Consider the following 16762-nt stretch of genomic DNA (forward strand, 5'->3'; position numbering starts at 1 on the left):
TAAGCCAAAGTAAATTGGCTACAATTGTGTGAATAAATGCTAACAGTGAGAGTTGCACAGTCTAGCCCTTGAATACCACGAGTCAAATCCTTATCTACTGTAAATCAGTGTAGCTTCACTAAAGGCAATGGATCTACACCAATTTACACTAGAAGAGGATCTGACCACATATATTTAATTCCAAAAAATATATTTATACTACTAAGTACTTTTACAAGACCAATATGTACTGTTTTAGGACTATATATTGCCAAATAATTATTCTCCATCAGTACACTCAAAATTGAAAGGAACTGAAAAACATTGTATTTCCATGAAAAAGCAAAAAAAAACTTCTTACAAGTTATTGGTATCCTTGCAAACTATTAGAATGTGTGCAATTTAACCTTTAAAAGGCCTAACATGACTTTATACTTCTCTTTAAAACAAAAAAAAATATTATTGAAATCATGCAAATACAAGCAGCTAAAATATGCAGATGTATATTATTATAACTCCATCCACGTAAGTAAGAGCCATGACAAAGGACTTGCCTTTGGGACCGTAAAACATAGTCTATATAATAGGTCTCCCTTGTGCAAGATTCCTCTTGTATTTAAAATATTGAAGGGAGAAATGGGAAATATTTTCATAGGTAATCTGCTGATTTATATGGGCTTTAAAAAGTAGCTATGTTTGGCAATCAAACTTTGGACCCAACCCTGTAATCCTCATTCACCAACGTAGTCTTACTTATGTGGATAGTCTTACTGAAGTCTATGTATTACCTGATGCTGTTGAATTTTACACAGAACGCCCCATTGATTTTATTGGGGAATCTGCACATAAATCAGTTGCACAGTATGATCCAATGGGATTACTCACATGAGCAAGAACTATTCCGATGAGTTAAGGTTATATGATCTAGCCCTTTGCTTTCTGCCCAACTTTTATTTCCATGTAAAGTTTTGCTTAATATTTAGATGGAGGGGATTTATTGACTTAATAGCTTCCATGTATTAAGGCTATAGAAGCTGGATTTGACTTCTCCAGTTAGTCTTATGCTATGCTTGGTGTTCTATATCCTTACCTTTACACTAAGCAACTAACATATAGCTACTGCTTCCCTCCTTGCAAGTTTTATCACTGTGTAGACCCCCAGCCCTAACACAAACCACAACCCTCCCACCCCACCCCTCGAGGTATATTAATTCATTTGATGTGTAAGTGTACTCTGTCCTGCAATTTTCTTAGAACCAAGAAATTACCTAGCAGTTAAGTTTGCATATTTTCTGCTTATTAAACAAATTACTGTAAGTACTATTTTGAATACGTTCAGCCTATTATGGCATGTGGTTTCTATTTGGAGATTTTGTGAAGGCAGTGAGTAATTATCTTACTGTTGGTGAGTTTTCACTCAAGCTTGGGCGGTATACTGTAATAAGAGACAGTTGCCATAAACAGACTGGTAGGGCAAATCATGGTGTGTGGCCTTGTGCTGGGAAACAGATATCTACTTTAAGTGACCTGACCCCCCAACCCCTCAACACTCAGAAACACCTACCCCAACACGTGATCTCTACATTCTTTTGTTCTGTAATTTCATAGCTATTATTCATAATTGTTCTATAGTTTTCTGTCCATCACACTTTGCATTTGAAGAATAACAGTTGATGTTTTGATTTACCAGAGATCACTGAAAACATTCATGGAAAGCATTTTACACGTGATTTCATTTGAAAAGAAGCATAGTTCTATCCGGAGCATTTGATTCAAAAGCAACTGTAACTCTAGTGCTTGCCTAGTCCTCCCTGGCAGGAAGCCATTGTTTTCTAATGATTTCATTTTCACTAATACAGTATTAATTTGAAAAAACCCTCTGTGATCCTGGGTGGGGAAAAATAATTAAACTGCTGTAATTGCATCTCGTTAATTAGATATTTGCTAGCTCAAATAAGTCCAAACATAAATAAATATGAACTAGTCCACTGGCAGAGCTACAGCCCTTACAAGAACATTTCTTTTAAGTCATTATTACTCATGCCGATGTATTATCAAGACCCAAAGCACATGTCATAGAACCATTAAACTACTCCCTAGGTGAACATATGCTGGGTGTTCCAATAGACTGAAGAAGTTAATACCAGAACTGTTGAAAGCTGATCGCTGGTGGCTCAAACTCCAGAGCACAAGTCCCTGTAGACTAGTATGAAATTGCAGGTTTTCCCCCTCTCCCCATTAAACTAGCTTCCAGTCATTTGACCTTACACCTTTGCACTGTATTTATCTGGATGCTACAGATCTGCAGTGTAATTTAGTCTTCTTTGCAATGTTTTAGATTGGTCCTAGTTTGAAGCAGTCGCTTTGAAAAGATGGAATGAAGCCACAATCAGTTTGGAAGAAACACCAGGAAAGAGTTTTTGGCAAACTAGTGCTGAAAACAGGGAGATGGTAGTGAATTAGGGCATTGAGTATATAGGTGTGAGGATTTTTAATTGGCTTTGAGTGGCATTTGAGGAGAATGAGTTGGGATTCAATGGCCAAAGGAGAAATATTTCTCTTTCATCACCATATGGGAGAGAGAGTCTCTTGAAGCAGTAACAAGTATCCCGAGTCCTGATGCTGCAGCAGGATCTGACTGTGCACTGAAACCAATGCAGTCAGTGAGACCATGTGGGTGCAATAATCTTCACTACCATGGAATCATGTCCATGGAGCAGGTACATGTTTTAAAAAGCTTGATTGCCAGGACAACTGTTTGTCAAGGTCTAGCAGCTTCCAGTTAATACTTAAGGCTGGGATTTGCAAAGGAGCCTAAGGGAGTTAGGCACCCATCTTCTATTGAAATTCTATAGCCCTTACTATCATAATCAAATCCCAGCCTAACAGTGTGAACTAATCTGGTAGGGAGACCTCATGAGCATTTCCACGGCAATGCAGATTTTCAGCATCAGATACTTTTGCCTGTCTCGCTTAAATCCCATAACCCACTGAGACTTTTCATTATTGGCTAACTATATTGCCTCTGTCAAACCCTTCCCTGAACTGCTCTTTGTGTCCGGGGGGGCAGAGGGGGAGAGGAGATATTCCTGGGGAAACAGGTGCATTACAGTGTCTGCTTGGAAAGGAATAATATATAAAAACAACTCTATGTATTGGACTATGAATTATACAGCTACTCATTCAGTAAGTCAGGGCTTAAACCTACTCCCAATGGGAGTTTCAACAGAAGCAGGACTGGGCCGCCTATTTCCTGATTATGTTGCTTTTTTTGAGACGAGACAGACATTGAAGTTTAGACGTTTAGTTGAAGACTTACATATAAAGGGCTTGACACTGCTGTGGATGTGCTTGTGCTGTTTAAGGCCTGAAGAAGTAGCAAACGTTTTACCACACTCTGGACAAGCGTGAGCACGAGCCCCAACATGCTGGGAACGAATGTGCCTCTGAAGGTTGCTGGGGTCCGTGAAAACCTGCTAGGAAATGAATACTGATTAATCAAGCAACTTAACTGCAGCAAGGGAGCCAGCAATCACACATGACTCCTACAAGACCAAAATTGTGGTTTTGTTTTTTAAAGGCTAGAAAATGAAACAAAAACCACTTAATATTGGCTGGTTAGTGTGACCAGATCTTGCTGCATTGAAGTTTTGACATTGGCTTCAACTGGAGCAGAATTAGGCCCTAGGTTTTACAGGACTAGCTGATTACTCTTTGGAGCAGTGACTTAGGCAGGGTCTTTGTATAGTGCTTGCCAAAAAGAGGCTGCGACTTGGTCATAGTCTCTAGGCACTACTGCAGTATAAATGCTTTATAACAATAAGGAGTGACTTGCATCAAGGAAATCCTGACCCGCAACCTAGTATCAAGGATACACGTTCAGCGTCTAGCTTTGTCTCGCTACAAAATAAAAAACATGTTGGAGCAAGTTTTGCTTCACTGAACTCAAGCAGACAAACTCCCATGGACTTCAGGGAAGCAGGAGCTGATAACAGTCTCCATAGTGTTATGTAGGATTAATAAAATTATGTATCCAGGAAATGCAAAAAGGAAAAGCCACCCACCCACACACAAAAACTAAAAACAAAACCTGTGGAATCATAGGGGGGAAATAATTCCTTGCTGGTGTGGTATAAAGAGAGCTGACTACAACTGTGCATGAATAGTCCACATAATGGGCCCGAGTCTCAGCTGGTGTAAATAGACATTGCTCCATTGGAGACAATAGCTGGGGACCTGGCCCATCATTTCTTCTTCTTATTGATCTTGCACTAGTGTCCTGAAGCCTCAATCAGCACAAGGGGGAAATCTAGTAGCCCCTTGGAGGCTAATTTCCTGCCCATGCTGCTACTGATCACCTGGATGGCCAGTGCAAGGTAGTCAGGGGGGTGCCTTACATACTCATATTACCTTACATGACTCCGCTATCTCAGTCACAATCTGGCCCAGAGAATGCGAAGGAACATGAGTCCATCCCTGCATTTCTAGCAGGAATTCCTGCTGCTTGGAGGTAGATAACTTAAATAAAATGTTACCCACTCTTTTTAATATATACTAGTTCTTTTAGCAGGCCATACTAATTTGAGGGTTCACCTTTCAAAATATATTTACAGTTTCCTGAGATTGGGATCAGACTGGGGGGAAAAGGTTCTACCCCCATTCCCAGAAAAGATGGATAGTTCTGCTAACGTGCTTGCAAGTGCAATAGTTAATAACCTTGACGTCAATAGGCTACAAAATCACTGCCAGAGTAAATGGGTGAAGTACACATCCCTCTTGAAACTATTATATCTGTCTGAAAGTCCCATCCCTCACAAGGGGCTGAGTATTGACCTCAATGGATGGAGAGTGCGCTCAACTTCCTGCATGGTTGGCCCCTGACTGAGTATTGCATTAAGTCATATTCGGGAGTTACCTTCAAAATCATAAGGGCAAGAAAATGAAAATATTTTAAATGAAAGCTTAAATGCTATGGAAACTGATGGGATGGCTAGAGGAGTACTGGTATGACCTCCTGTTGAATACTGGTTCAATCTGCCCCCAACCCCCAGGTTTCCACACCCAAAACTTGCTTTTATATCTCATAAAACACACAATGATACACAAAGAAAAGCCAAATATCCTACAAATTCCTGTACCTTGGCACAGTTTTCACACTCATAGTGCTTTCCACTGTCATGTGACATTTGATGACGTATCAAATTGGACTTCCAGTTAAAAGCCTTGGGACACTGATCACACTTGTACTCTCTCTCTTCAGTGTGGGACAGCATGTGCTTCTCTAGGCTGTGAAGACAACAACAGGCTTCATGAGGTCTCAACAACACCTAAAGAGGAACCCAGTTTTATCAGTGATTTGCAGCCCAGGTTAGATATGAAAATGAAGTGGCAGGAAGAGAAGTCATTTTAATAGATCACATAATTATAGAAACTAGAGGGGAAAGACCTAGAGGGCCTTATTCTGAGAAGTGCAACTCCTTTTGAGTTTTGCTCATCATCTTTCAAAATCAGGCCCATAATATTGTCTCAGTGGAGTTCATCTCCATGCCAGAACAGTACATCTTCTAGTGTTTTGGCCAGCCACATTTTTTAAAACTATTTATTTAGTTAGGAAGTTTTAACAAGTGTACAAACCCTTGTCATGTAAATAGCAGAAACAAAACAATCATTCCAACAGTTAGCTTTTGTTTAAAGAGACATTATAGAGGAATAGAGTGATCAGATCACAACACCTATGTTGCTTCTAGTGATTTTATTAAATTGACTGAAATTTCTATACACGTATTTAACAAATCAGGCATGTCTATCAAATGTTAATATTCAAAAAAATTGGACAGGTGTGCTGAGGTTTTTACACAGGTGAATGTATATTGGATATTGAATAAAAGATAACTAAATATCTATCTGTCCTCTGTCTATTTGGCTGGGTACATAATTGGTGTGTTAATTTTTCCATAACCACAATCTTCCATAGTTTTTGAACCATTCCTGTATGGTTGGACTATTTCCCTTTTTCCAGTGAGAGCCTACCAATAGCCGAGCAGCTGCTACCAAATGAGAAATTAATTCTTCATCTCCTCTTGTGTAACCATTTCTACTAGGAAGTGCCAAAAGGATTACTGTTGGATCATTTGGCAATAAGTGTCCAGCAATTTGTGATTATTGATTGCATCCCAGTACACACTAATGACTGGACATGTCCACCACATATCCATAAAGTCTCCTCTTTCACCACAATTTCTCCAACATTTATCCATTCAATCTCTTTCTATATCTATATATTTAGCCTGATTGCTGTGAGATGTCACTGAAACACTATCTTAAAGAAATTTTCTTTTATATTTGGCTAGCCACTTTTAAAAATGTATTCCTATCCTTCTCTGGGGCCAGATTCTGATCTCTCTTACACCAATGTAGATCAGAAATAACTCCATTGAAGTAAGTGGATTTACAGTAGGATGAAACTGGTGAAAATGAGATCAGAATCAGGTCCCTAAGCATTGCAGACTAATAGTATGTTCCTCCCTAGTAATCATTAGCTACATTAAATGTACTTAGTAGTTTTGGAGTCAATTGTTCCAGCCCTTTAATAATTTCTGTTGCACTTCTCTGAACTCTTTTCAGTTTGTTCTATGCCTTTCTATTATTAATGTGCCCAGGCTACATGCTGGCAGAAATATTTTTAAATAACCTCTATTGTCTGGTTACATACAAAATCTTCTCTCATATATTTAAAATTTAGGAGGACAGAAAATATCACAATGTCTTATAAGCAGATACACATGAAAGACTAGAAAAAAAGGTCTGGTGCCATTACTATCAGAGCGCATGCCAACCCACCAATATGGGGACACATTCTGCAGTCCCTCCTCAGACAAAGCTCCAATGACTTCTACTGATTCAACTGACCAAAGATGGTGGGTTTTTAGCTTAGGGTCTCCAATCTGATTTGTGATTTTCATGCTCAGCCATAGGTCATAAAAATGCTTTTTTCCCTGTGGATGCCAGTTATATTTAACTCTACCAGACCCTGTTTCATTCTGTCAGAAATGGCTGTGGTTTCCTCGTATTATATTTCTGCAAGAGTTTTGGCCAAATACTGCACCATTTACTGGCCATCAACCCTGAATGCTGTGTGCATCTGTGCATGCAGAATGCCTCATTCATTGGATAATACTGAACAAAAGTTGGCCGAATATGTGTAATTTTCAGCCAAAGTGACTGATTCAAAGTAACTGAGATAGCTGGGTAAAATAAACAAGGTTGCCAAAGTGTATCTGTGAGCAGAGTCTGGAGTGTCATATTTCTGTAGCAAATTATCTAGTGTTAATAGTTCTTTTCTACATTTGAAGACAATATCTAATGTAGGGTAGTTACTGAACGAATGTAAATTTATCTTAAAATATTAAAAATTCGAGACATAGGGCAGAAAATAAAGACTGAGTCATCATAAATAGATGTGCTGTGGTGAGAGAAACAGTGAAAAATGAGAGCCAACGCAGTCAGTCCCAGAACTACTTGAATTATTCAAAGGCTAGTACATGACAAAGACTATTCAAGGCAGAAAAATATAGAAGAGTGTTCTATATAATATATATAATAAACCAAAAGGACTGTATTACATATGCTGGGGGGGGGGAGGGGATTAAACCAAGAGACACTGAATAGGAACATTCAAAATGGTGTGCTGGCATAATGGAGAGAGAAAGAATTGGCATAGGCCCACTAATTTCAATGGAGCACTACTGATTTACCCCAGCTGGGGATCTGGGCCATGACTTTGTTATTCAGATCCCTGACTTTTACTATTAAATGTCAGTAGCTGGGGCCAACTTTCCCCTGCAGCAGGTAAGCGTCAAGTATCAAGAGACCCAGCACAGACACACAGATGTGCATGTGTGAGGAAGTTGTTGCAATGATTATTGTGCCTGCTCAATGCCTCACAATAATTTGCCACATTTCAGTGTAATCTGCACTGCAATACATTATTTTAAGTAGCTGCAGAAAACTGCTGGGATGGGAAATGTACAAATGATTCCCACCATATCAAATTTGTACTAACTATTTGTATACATATTTATATATATGTATTATATTTACAGATGAGAAGGGGCCTGATCCTGCAAGGTGTTGAGTGACTGCCGCACCCATAACTTCTTAGGGAGTTGAGGGTACTCTGCACTTTACAGAACTGAGCCCAAAGGGCAGCGTAAAAATGCTGCTCTCACTCAGTGACAATGAATCATCACTAGTGTTTGTTAGTTTTCACTGTACTTTAATGTTACTGCTTATAGAATCACATTAGATGAAAATGAGAATTCACATGTTGTAACTAGGTATTTTGGGCCTGATCCTCCCCCCACTGAAGCCAAAGTCAAAGCCATTGTTTTTGTCATTGTTTTCAATGGAACCGGGATACTTCCCTATAACATTTTTTTCCAGAAAAAGAGGAAACTGATGTGTTTTTCATGGGTCCCTGTGATCATCTTCAGCTTTGTGCTGCTATATGGTGATTTTTTCTATCTAACATATTTTAAGATATAGCAGACTTACAGTGGCTAGTTTTGCCTCGTTTTAATTGGCCTTCCACTGCTAGTTTGGGCAGAAAAAACTGTTGTCAAACTATGAACACTATGCAGAAGTGTTCTGAATTATTTCTGCCTAGGACAAGAAGAATAATGAGATCAGGTCCTAGCTGGTGTAAATCATTGTAGTTCTACTGATTTCAATGGTGCTGGGCTGATTTAGATCAGCTGTGGATCTGGCCCAGTTGCATTTAGGGTTCAGTTCATTCACAAATAAGGGCTTCAAACTCAGGCCTGAGTGTGCAACTTACACATAATAACTGTAAGGTTAAATAAAGAATGTTCTGATCAGTGTGTCCTAAACAAATCTCCATCCTTAGAGGGTTTTAAGGCCTGGCTTGACAAAGCCCTGGCTGGGATGATTCAGTTGCTGTTGGCAGGGCCGGCTCTGGCTTTTTTGCCACCCCAGGCAAAAAAGCCTCCGGCCGCCCCCCCCCCCCCCCACGGGGGGGGGGGGGCGGCGAGCCCCAGCGGGGGCTCCGCTCTCCCGCCGGGGGGAGGGCGGCCGGAGCCCCGGGGCGAGGGTGGCGAGCCCCGGTGGGGGCTCCGCTCTCCCCCCGGCGGCCGGGGGCAGGGCGCCGGGGGGGAGGGCGGCTGGATCCCTGGGAGGAGGGCGGCGAGCCCCGGTGGGGGCTCGGCTCTCTCCCCCCCCCCCCCCGGCGGCCAGAGCGCCGGGGGCAGGGCGGCGAGAGGGCGGCGAGCCCCAGTCGGGGGGAGGGCGCGGGGGGGAGGGCGGCCAGAGCGCCGGGGGGAGGGCGGTGAGCCCGGCTGTGGCCCCGCTCTCCCCGGCGGCCCGAGCGCCGCGCCGCCCCCCTCCAGGTGCCGCCCCAAGCACCAGCTTGGTTGCCTGGTGCCTGGAGCCGGCCCTGGGTGTTGGTCCTGCTTTGAGCAGGGGATTGGACTAGATGACCTCCTGAGGTCTCTTCCAACTCTAACATTCTATGATTCTGTTTTCATATGTATTCTGTTTTAGAAGATCGGGTCAAATTCTGCACAAACTTACACCCTGTGCATTCCTACTGAAACCAATACAGAATTAGACCTATTGTAGGTGTCTGATTTTAAGTGGCTATTCCTACCTTTGTAAATCTGGAAACACTTGATCACACTCTTTACATTCTTGAATGTCATGCATGTTCTGGAGGTCATTTTCATTGTCAAGCTTTTGTTGAAAGTCCTCCTCCACCATAGAAAATGCTGAGTGAGGTGTGCTGCATGGGAATTTCTGATGATCTACTAGTTCCATCTTGGACTCAAATAGCTGGTCACAATCCTCACAACGATACTGGCGCTCCTCTGGAAGGCAAATTAGTTGGTTATAAGTTGTAGGAGACATGGTGCAGTGAGACAAGTTCACTACGATGGACTTCAGACATATTTTTAACTACCATTTCATCAGCTGTTCCACTGCTTTGCAATAAAACCTATGGCCATTCAGAGAACAAGGAAGAATCTGAGAAGAAACTAGGAGAAAGGATATTTCATTTCTCCAGGTTTTTTTATATCAGTGCGGAATAATCTATTACCCACCTTGGATATTTCTGATAGAGGATCCTGAGATTAACACAAGACACAAATCATTATCCTCAAATACTGTGGTGATGGGAGCTAGGTGGATGAATAGATAGAAGTGGGCAACCCCTATCTTTTGGAGTGAGGTCTAAACTGATTCAGGCACAAACACTTATATTAAAATGCCCTATAGGATATTTTTGAAGGTTTTAAAGACGTTTTGACATTTCCTCTCCTACCCATGTGTGACAAAGTGGGTATTTTCCCTTGTTATGTTATATGTCAGCCTGACTGTTGAGCCTATGTGAGTTTTACTGTTTTGCATGAATACTGCATGTGCCTCAGTTTCCCTGTGTGCTGCACCAATACTTCGGTGGTGGGAATAGGGGTGTGTGACTTTGGCTGAGACCACTGGGGCAGGTGAGACTGCTCCAGCTGTCTGCATGTATGCTATGACAGGTGTCCTTTGTAACCTGAGACCCTGGCTGGCTTCATATGGAGTAGTTCCAGAGCATCACCCAGTGACTCCGTGACACCATGCTCTGAATAAGCATCCATTCCTGTCCAATTTAAGTCACTAGGCTGTGCCATTGATTTCAGTGAGAACAGGGCCAATCCCTATGTATTTCTTATCAAAGGCCACCATAAAAATGAACTAGTATGATGAGTGTGGAGTTATTTCACAAACAAAATCTAATAATACTTGATATTCTTATTAACTGAGTGAGAGTCTGAAATATCAACTAGGAAAGCCAGATCCTCTGATGCACATTTTTTTCCATCTGTTAAATTGTACATTGACTGTCTTTGTGTCAAGTCACATGTCCTAGTTTTATTTCTATCCTATCAGTATTGCAGATGTAAAAGGTATGTGGACTCTGATTCAGAAAGGCACTTAGGCATGTATATAACTTTAAGCATGAATAGTCTATTTGTGTACTCATATGCATAATATTAGGCATGTGTTTAAGTACTTAGCAGAAAGGGGGGTCAAGCTGGGGAACCTACCCAAAGAAACTACCACCATAAGAACCTGAGTATGTAGTCCTTACTCAGGCAAAACTCCCAGTGAGGCCAGTTATATATTAAATTATTTTAAAAATTAGCCAAATTAGTAAAACAAAAGGCCAGATTGAGAATGTGTCTATCTGTGTGTGGTTGCAGAGCATTTTACAATGATGCATTAATTACTCTAACCACATGGAGTAGTCATGGAGAACACCACTTTAAAAGGATGATGGTGCCTTTTTGAAACCTTGAAGGTTTTCAGCAACGGCTTGACAAAGTTACTATTTATCGCTTCCATTTTTTAAAAAAAACTGCAGAGGAGATGAAAGGGGCAAAAATCCTGCTCTTTTCATCCAAAGGTGCGGGGGAGGGGTAAATTAAGCCAGTGTGGAAACCTGAGAAAGCCCCTATGTATGATTTCTGAATGTTCAGGCAATGGCTGGTGCCCCACTTCCCCCCCAGTACACTCTAGCACAATCCTCACCCCCTACACACAGCTGGATATTGGATGGAGACCCTATAGTTGTGAAGTAAATGCAGCCCTTTGCACTGCAGACAACAGGGCATTCCTTTATAAACACATTGGAAGTCTCTTGGAGTCTATATAATTTGCAAGATATGAACAACTACTTACGCAATTTAGGTACAGTTTGTGTGTAAAGGGTAAAAAATTAACAAGTGAGTTATGGACGAATAGTTTTACTCTGAAAGATGAAGGTTTCAAAAAGGCACCATCTAAGTCATTAGATTTGCTCTTTGCATGTATACAGGATCACATATGCTCACCTGAGAGTGACAAAAACTTTGCAACCATTGTGCACCTGTGTTAGTCCTGCACAGCCAACACAGCTAAGAGATAACGAGCTAGACTCCATTCCTCCTTGTGCATCATCACAGAATTCTTTACTCAATTCCAATTGCAAAGCCTAATTGTACACTTGGTTACACCTGTCCGACCCCACTGCAGACAATGAGGTTGGGCATGGTCAGTGTAATAGGTCAGGGTAGAATCTGAAAGAGAGTGAGGTTGTAGAGATACAACTACAGGAAAAATGTGGACAGTGGAATCTTTATTACTGCTAATACAGGAGGCAGAAAAAAATCCTCGAGAGATGTCTGCAGGGTTGGCAGGTAAAAAATAGCTCTTTGCTTGTGAACAGAGCAAGTCTGATCTGGTGTGGTTGAGAGACAGTAAGCACAGAACCTCATAATGCTATTTTTGCAGTTACTTTTCAGAGCACAATCTCACTTTAAAGAAACTTGCAGACAGGGTGCCGGAGTGAGTCTCAGGCTACAGTTCACATAAGGGGCATCATGCACTCCTGTAGTTTATGAATGGCAGAAAATCCCCCAAAAGCAATTTCAGACATCAGCTCACTCCCAGGCAATCTTTCATTATTTATTTTAGGGACTTTTCATTTCTAACCTTGAAAACATTGAAAGTTAGAAAGGTTAACAATTAAACCACATCAGCAATGGGGATATTATTGTCACAAACAACAGTAAAACTCGTTGCTGAATTAACAGTTTCAGTCATGTTAATAATTGGGCACTATTAGTGTATTTACTGCCAGGATTTGCAGAGAAATAAATAGATACGTGTATATATATATTTAAAAGCTCCTTCTTAGCTACACTGCTGCAATCCCATTGATTCAGGAAGGTTCCACCAGCAACAAGACATTTGCCCAACTTTATTTTCAATGGACATTTTGTATCAAACTAGATAGACTGGGGTAAAAAGTTGCTAACCGTGAATATCTGGAGCCATTGTTTCATGTGAATAATCTTCACTCTTCATGAATAGTAACAGCTCCTCTCCTGGGTCAATGTCTGCTACAACTCTGTAGAATATCTGAAAAACAGAATCACAGTGAATCTCACAAGAGGTAAATGTGTACAAAGTAATGCTTGTAGGCACAGCAAGGTTTAAATATGGGGCCAGATCCTCTACTTATTTAAGTCAATGGAGCAATGTCAATTTTGTATTAGCAGAGAATCTGGCCCCATACCTTTTGCTCTTTGGTCCTATGAAAAAAAGATCTTGCTTTCAACAAACTATGCCATGAAATGAGCGTATGATGAGTGGAGGGTTGTGAATGTCGCTTTCAATTCACAAATCTTCCAATAATACATATCCTATTCACAAATCATCAATAAAACAAGTTCCCTGCTGCTCTGCCAATGAGCTATGAATGTACCCTAATGAAGTCTTTCCAGATTTACACACAGAAGGTCTGAGTCTCTTCTTGATTACACTGGTGTAAATTAGGAGTAACCCCACTGAAGTCAGTGGAGTTGCACCACTTAAAAGCAAGGAAGAGAGAACAAGCTGGATTAAAATGTGCTCATCGGGAAAAAGGTTCTACAATGACATGTTATGAGAGGCTTGTACAGAACAGTGCTGCTGATTATCCCTTAGCTTCAAACGTGAATCAAAGGAAAAATTTGCCTACAATGAGAAAATGGCCCAAGGAGCCCATCAGCAGCCAAACAGCATACACAGCTGGTGATAAACCTACTGCCTGTGGAGACTGTCATGAAGCTGGATGTCACAGCTGTAGGAAAACCTTACAGAGTCTGGCACTTGGGTTCCACGGTAGTTATCAGGAAAGAATGAGGAGGAGAACTAGTGCAATGCACTGGGGTAAATAGGGCCGCATACCTTTTGGCCGGTGTGTATCCTGGAGAAAACTCAGACATGTGATTGTGAGATTTTCAAGGAATTGAGTAATTAGGACTTAATGAGAAGGGAACAAAGTCTATCTTTCCCCTGTTGTTTCAGAAGGAAAGGTGCAGATCAGGAAAAAAAAAGCTCCACTAGGCATAGTCTAGAGGCAACTCAATTAACATCAGCAAATTTTAGGAAACTTGTTGAATGCAAACACTTGAACGATATTTTGCTAGGCTCATAGATGCTGGATCAGGGTTTTCTCTAAAACTACTGACTCTCAATACTAATTTTATTGAGTCAAGAGAAAGGCAACTGTTAGCTGCAACCATTTAAAAACATTTGTTTGCAAAGAACCATCTTACATCTATTTTTTCCTCGCAGACATATCTTAATTAGTGCACAAAAATACAAGATTAACCCATGTGCCATTATCATTTTTCTCCAGTAGGTGGCCCTAAAACCCAATTGTTTATTTTTTTTTATAAGGGGCCTCAACCACAAATATGTGCTAAATATCTAAAAATAACTTAATGAGGAGCTTCCTCTGATTTTTTTAAAGACATTCTGTGGCTTGTTTTGAGAACAGCAGTTCAGCCACCTGAAGTCTGCAAGCAGTGCAGTTATACTGAAATAAGCACCAGCATTTTCACAAGACAGGCTAAGATTATTCCACACAAGAAGTTCTGAGGAAAATGCATCCGTCACAATGTACACATGCTGCAGCCTACTGTTTGCTGTGTGCTTTCCCAATAAAAGCCATGAGTAGGAGTTTGTACACAACTTCCCCTCCCATTCTGTCAAGATTACAATTCCCTTTACACTAAGAGCTGTCCTGGTCAAACCGTCATTTGGATTTTCTTGGTGGTTTTTTATCTTTTAGATAAACGCTTATAAGTCACATGTTTCATTCTGGAATTCTATTTCCCTTTAGAAAACAATGGACTTCTCTCAACAATTTGAATCACCTCCTTTGCTGGCAACTCTCAAAGGTTTAACTTATTAGCTTCCTTTCCAGCAGCATGTTGACATTTGAATTGTGACATATTGGAACTGCAGTGAAATCTTGCAATAGCGAATGCAGCCTTCACACATATGCCAAAGGATTTTAAGGAAGTACTATGATATCACAGTCTCGTTGGGCTTGATTCTGTTTTGATGTATACTTGTGTAAATCACAAGTACCTCTATGAAGTCCACGCAGCTATATTGGTGTAAAACCAGATCAGAATCAGGACCTTTGTCTTGCTCTGCTAATACTATCAGTTTTAATCTTATTATTGCCTAATTTAAACAAGCACATGAAATCAAAGTGGAACATTCAAAATGACAAAGATTTTAAAAGTACCCTTTGTAGGATATACATAAATTAATATTGCAACAGTCCTTAAGGAGCCTAGTTAACATCTGTGAAGTGTAATGTGCATATATATTAAAAGAGAGAGAATATGTGACTACAGTAGCAATACTGGATTTATTTGATGGAGTTTAAAAAGGTGACATAGCAACTCATGAATGGCACAGTGACGCGGAGACCTAGTGATTTTTAACTTTGCTGAGTTCATTCTCAATTTTAAGCAAATGTTTATTGTTCATTGTTCTTGAGAATGTGAGGGTCCAACAGAGAGCAGTGCCAGAGGAAAGAGAGGTTCTGAGCTTGCCTCCCCACACAGCTATGCTAATGCACCTCAAGCTTGAGCCACAAGACCTGTTGTTATAGTCTTCTCTTGAGAAGATACTGCCAATTGTGACAAATGATGCAGGGGATTTGTGATGTGGACTTTGGTGCACCAGGGACTTGGTTTGGGCAACCAAACTCATTTGATCAAAGACTGAAACCCATGTAAGCGAAGCCAGCTTTTAACTCCTGCAAATAAATCTGATGTCAACATGCATCCACTGAAATATTTGCTTTAAGCAACATTTGTTTTTCATGGAGTCCAGCCCCCTACCTTCACTAGCAGGACCAAGTACTGATTTTTGCCCCAGATCCCTAAGTGGCCCCCTCAAGGATTGAACTCACAACCCTGGGTTTAGCAGGCCAATGCTCAAACCACTGAGCTATCCTTCCCCCCGCCCCTAATGTTTTTCCATTTATTAAGACAGATGTATTTAAATCTGAGTCTTTTTTCCAGAAGTATAATGGTCTCCATGCACTTGAAAGGTAATATTAATTTATATATAGACTGATGAGCCTAAGACAAGCCTAAGCTGCTGACTGATTAAGGGGTGAAATAATGGATGCATGACATTCAGTCTTGGAAATACCTGAAGGCTCTCCTGCAGTCCTTCTTCATGCAACTTCCTTTGCCTCCAAAGATAGTTCCATGCATGGGAAGAGTGCAGGATTGGGCTTGGAGTGGGATAAATGTTTGACATGGTGGAATCATAAATTGTGTGGCTAATGCACTGTATAATGGTTTGAAGACTGGCCACATTATGGCAGCATTTTGGAGGTCATCAAGAACCTGTTATTTCAACATTTGCTAAGCTTTTATCAAATGAAATTTGTCAAGAGTTCTGCAGGTTTGTTTAGAATATGCGCGCGCGCACACACACACACTTTCAGAATGTGTGACATCACACATGCATTGAGCCACATTGCCCCTAGTCCTAGACAAGGTGTGCCAGGTGGTTGAAAGAGTGAGGAATCTTCCGTTCCCACTGTACTCCCCATGCAAGGGTTAGAGTCAGTAGAAGTTCCTGAGCTCAGAAGAGCCCTAGGACTTCTCCTTTCTGGACCTGATGCAACTCCCACAGAAGACAGTCCATGCAACCTACTTTAAAGGAGCAGAGAGGAGGAAGGATCATGACCTTGCCCACTGCACTGACTTGCACAGCTGGACCCCAAGGGAGGCAGTCTCCTGGCACAGGGAAGAGCTTGGGGAGAGAGAGCACCACAATCCCTGCCAGAGCTCTTGCTGAGGTTTCACAGCTCTGCCCCAAATTGATACTCTTGGTGCTTTTTGATTCTGTGTTATAGTATGTAAAATTAGCCACACTTTTG

General features: G+C 41.1%; 1 protein-coding gene across 5 annotated transcripts in view; it reads right to left on the minus strand.

The window, feature by feature from the left end:
* Positions 1-16762, minus strand: part of MECOM (MDS1 and EVI1 complex locus) — a 255278-nt gene that overhangs the window by 35914 nt on the left and 202602 nt on the right. For 3 of the 5 annotated variants that reach the window (XM_065410570.1, XM_065410569.1, XM_065410568.1), the window contains exons 3-6: positions 12837-12939; positions 9644-9860; positions 5118-5265; positions 3299-3452 (exon numbers count right to left, since the gene is read on the minus strand). In XM_065410570.1, the coding sequence (XP_065266642.1) occupies positions 3299-3452; positions 5118-5265; positions 9644-9860; positions 12837-12939 (622 nt within the window). Of the gene's footprint in view, positions 1-3298; positions 3456-5117; positions 5266-9643; positions 9861-12836; positions 12940-16762 lie in introns of those variants that run through there. The other 2 variants (XM_065410567.1, XM_065410566.1) reach the window with 2 other exon arrangements.

Source organism: Emys orbicularis, chromosome 9 (genome assembly GCF_028017835.1).
Source record: "Emys orbicularis isolate rEmyOrb1 chromosome 9, rEmyOrb1.hap1, whole genome shotgun sequence".
Lineage (NCBI taxonomy): Eukaryota > Metazoa > Chordata > Testudines > Emydidae > Emys > Emys orbicularis.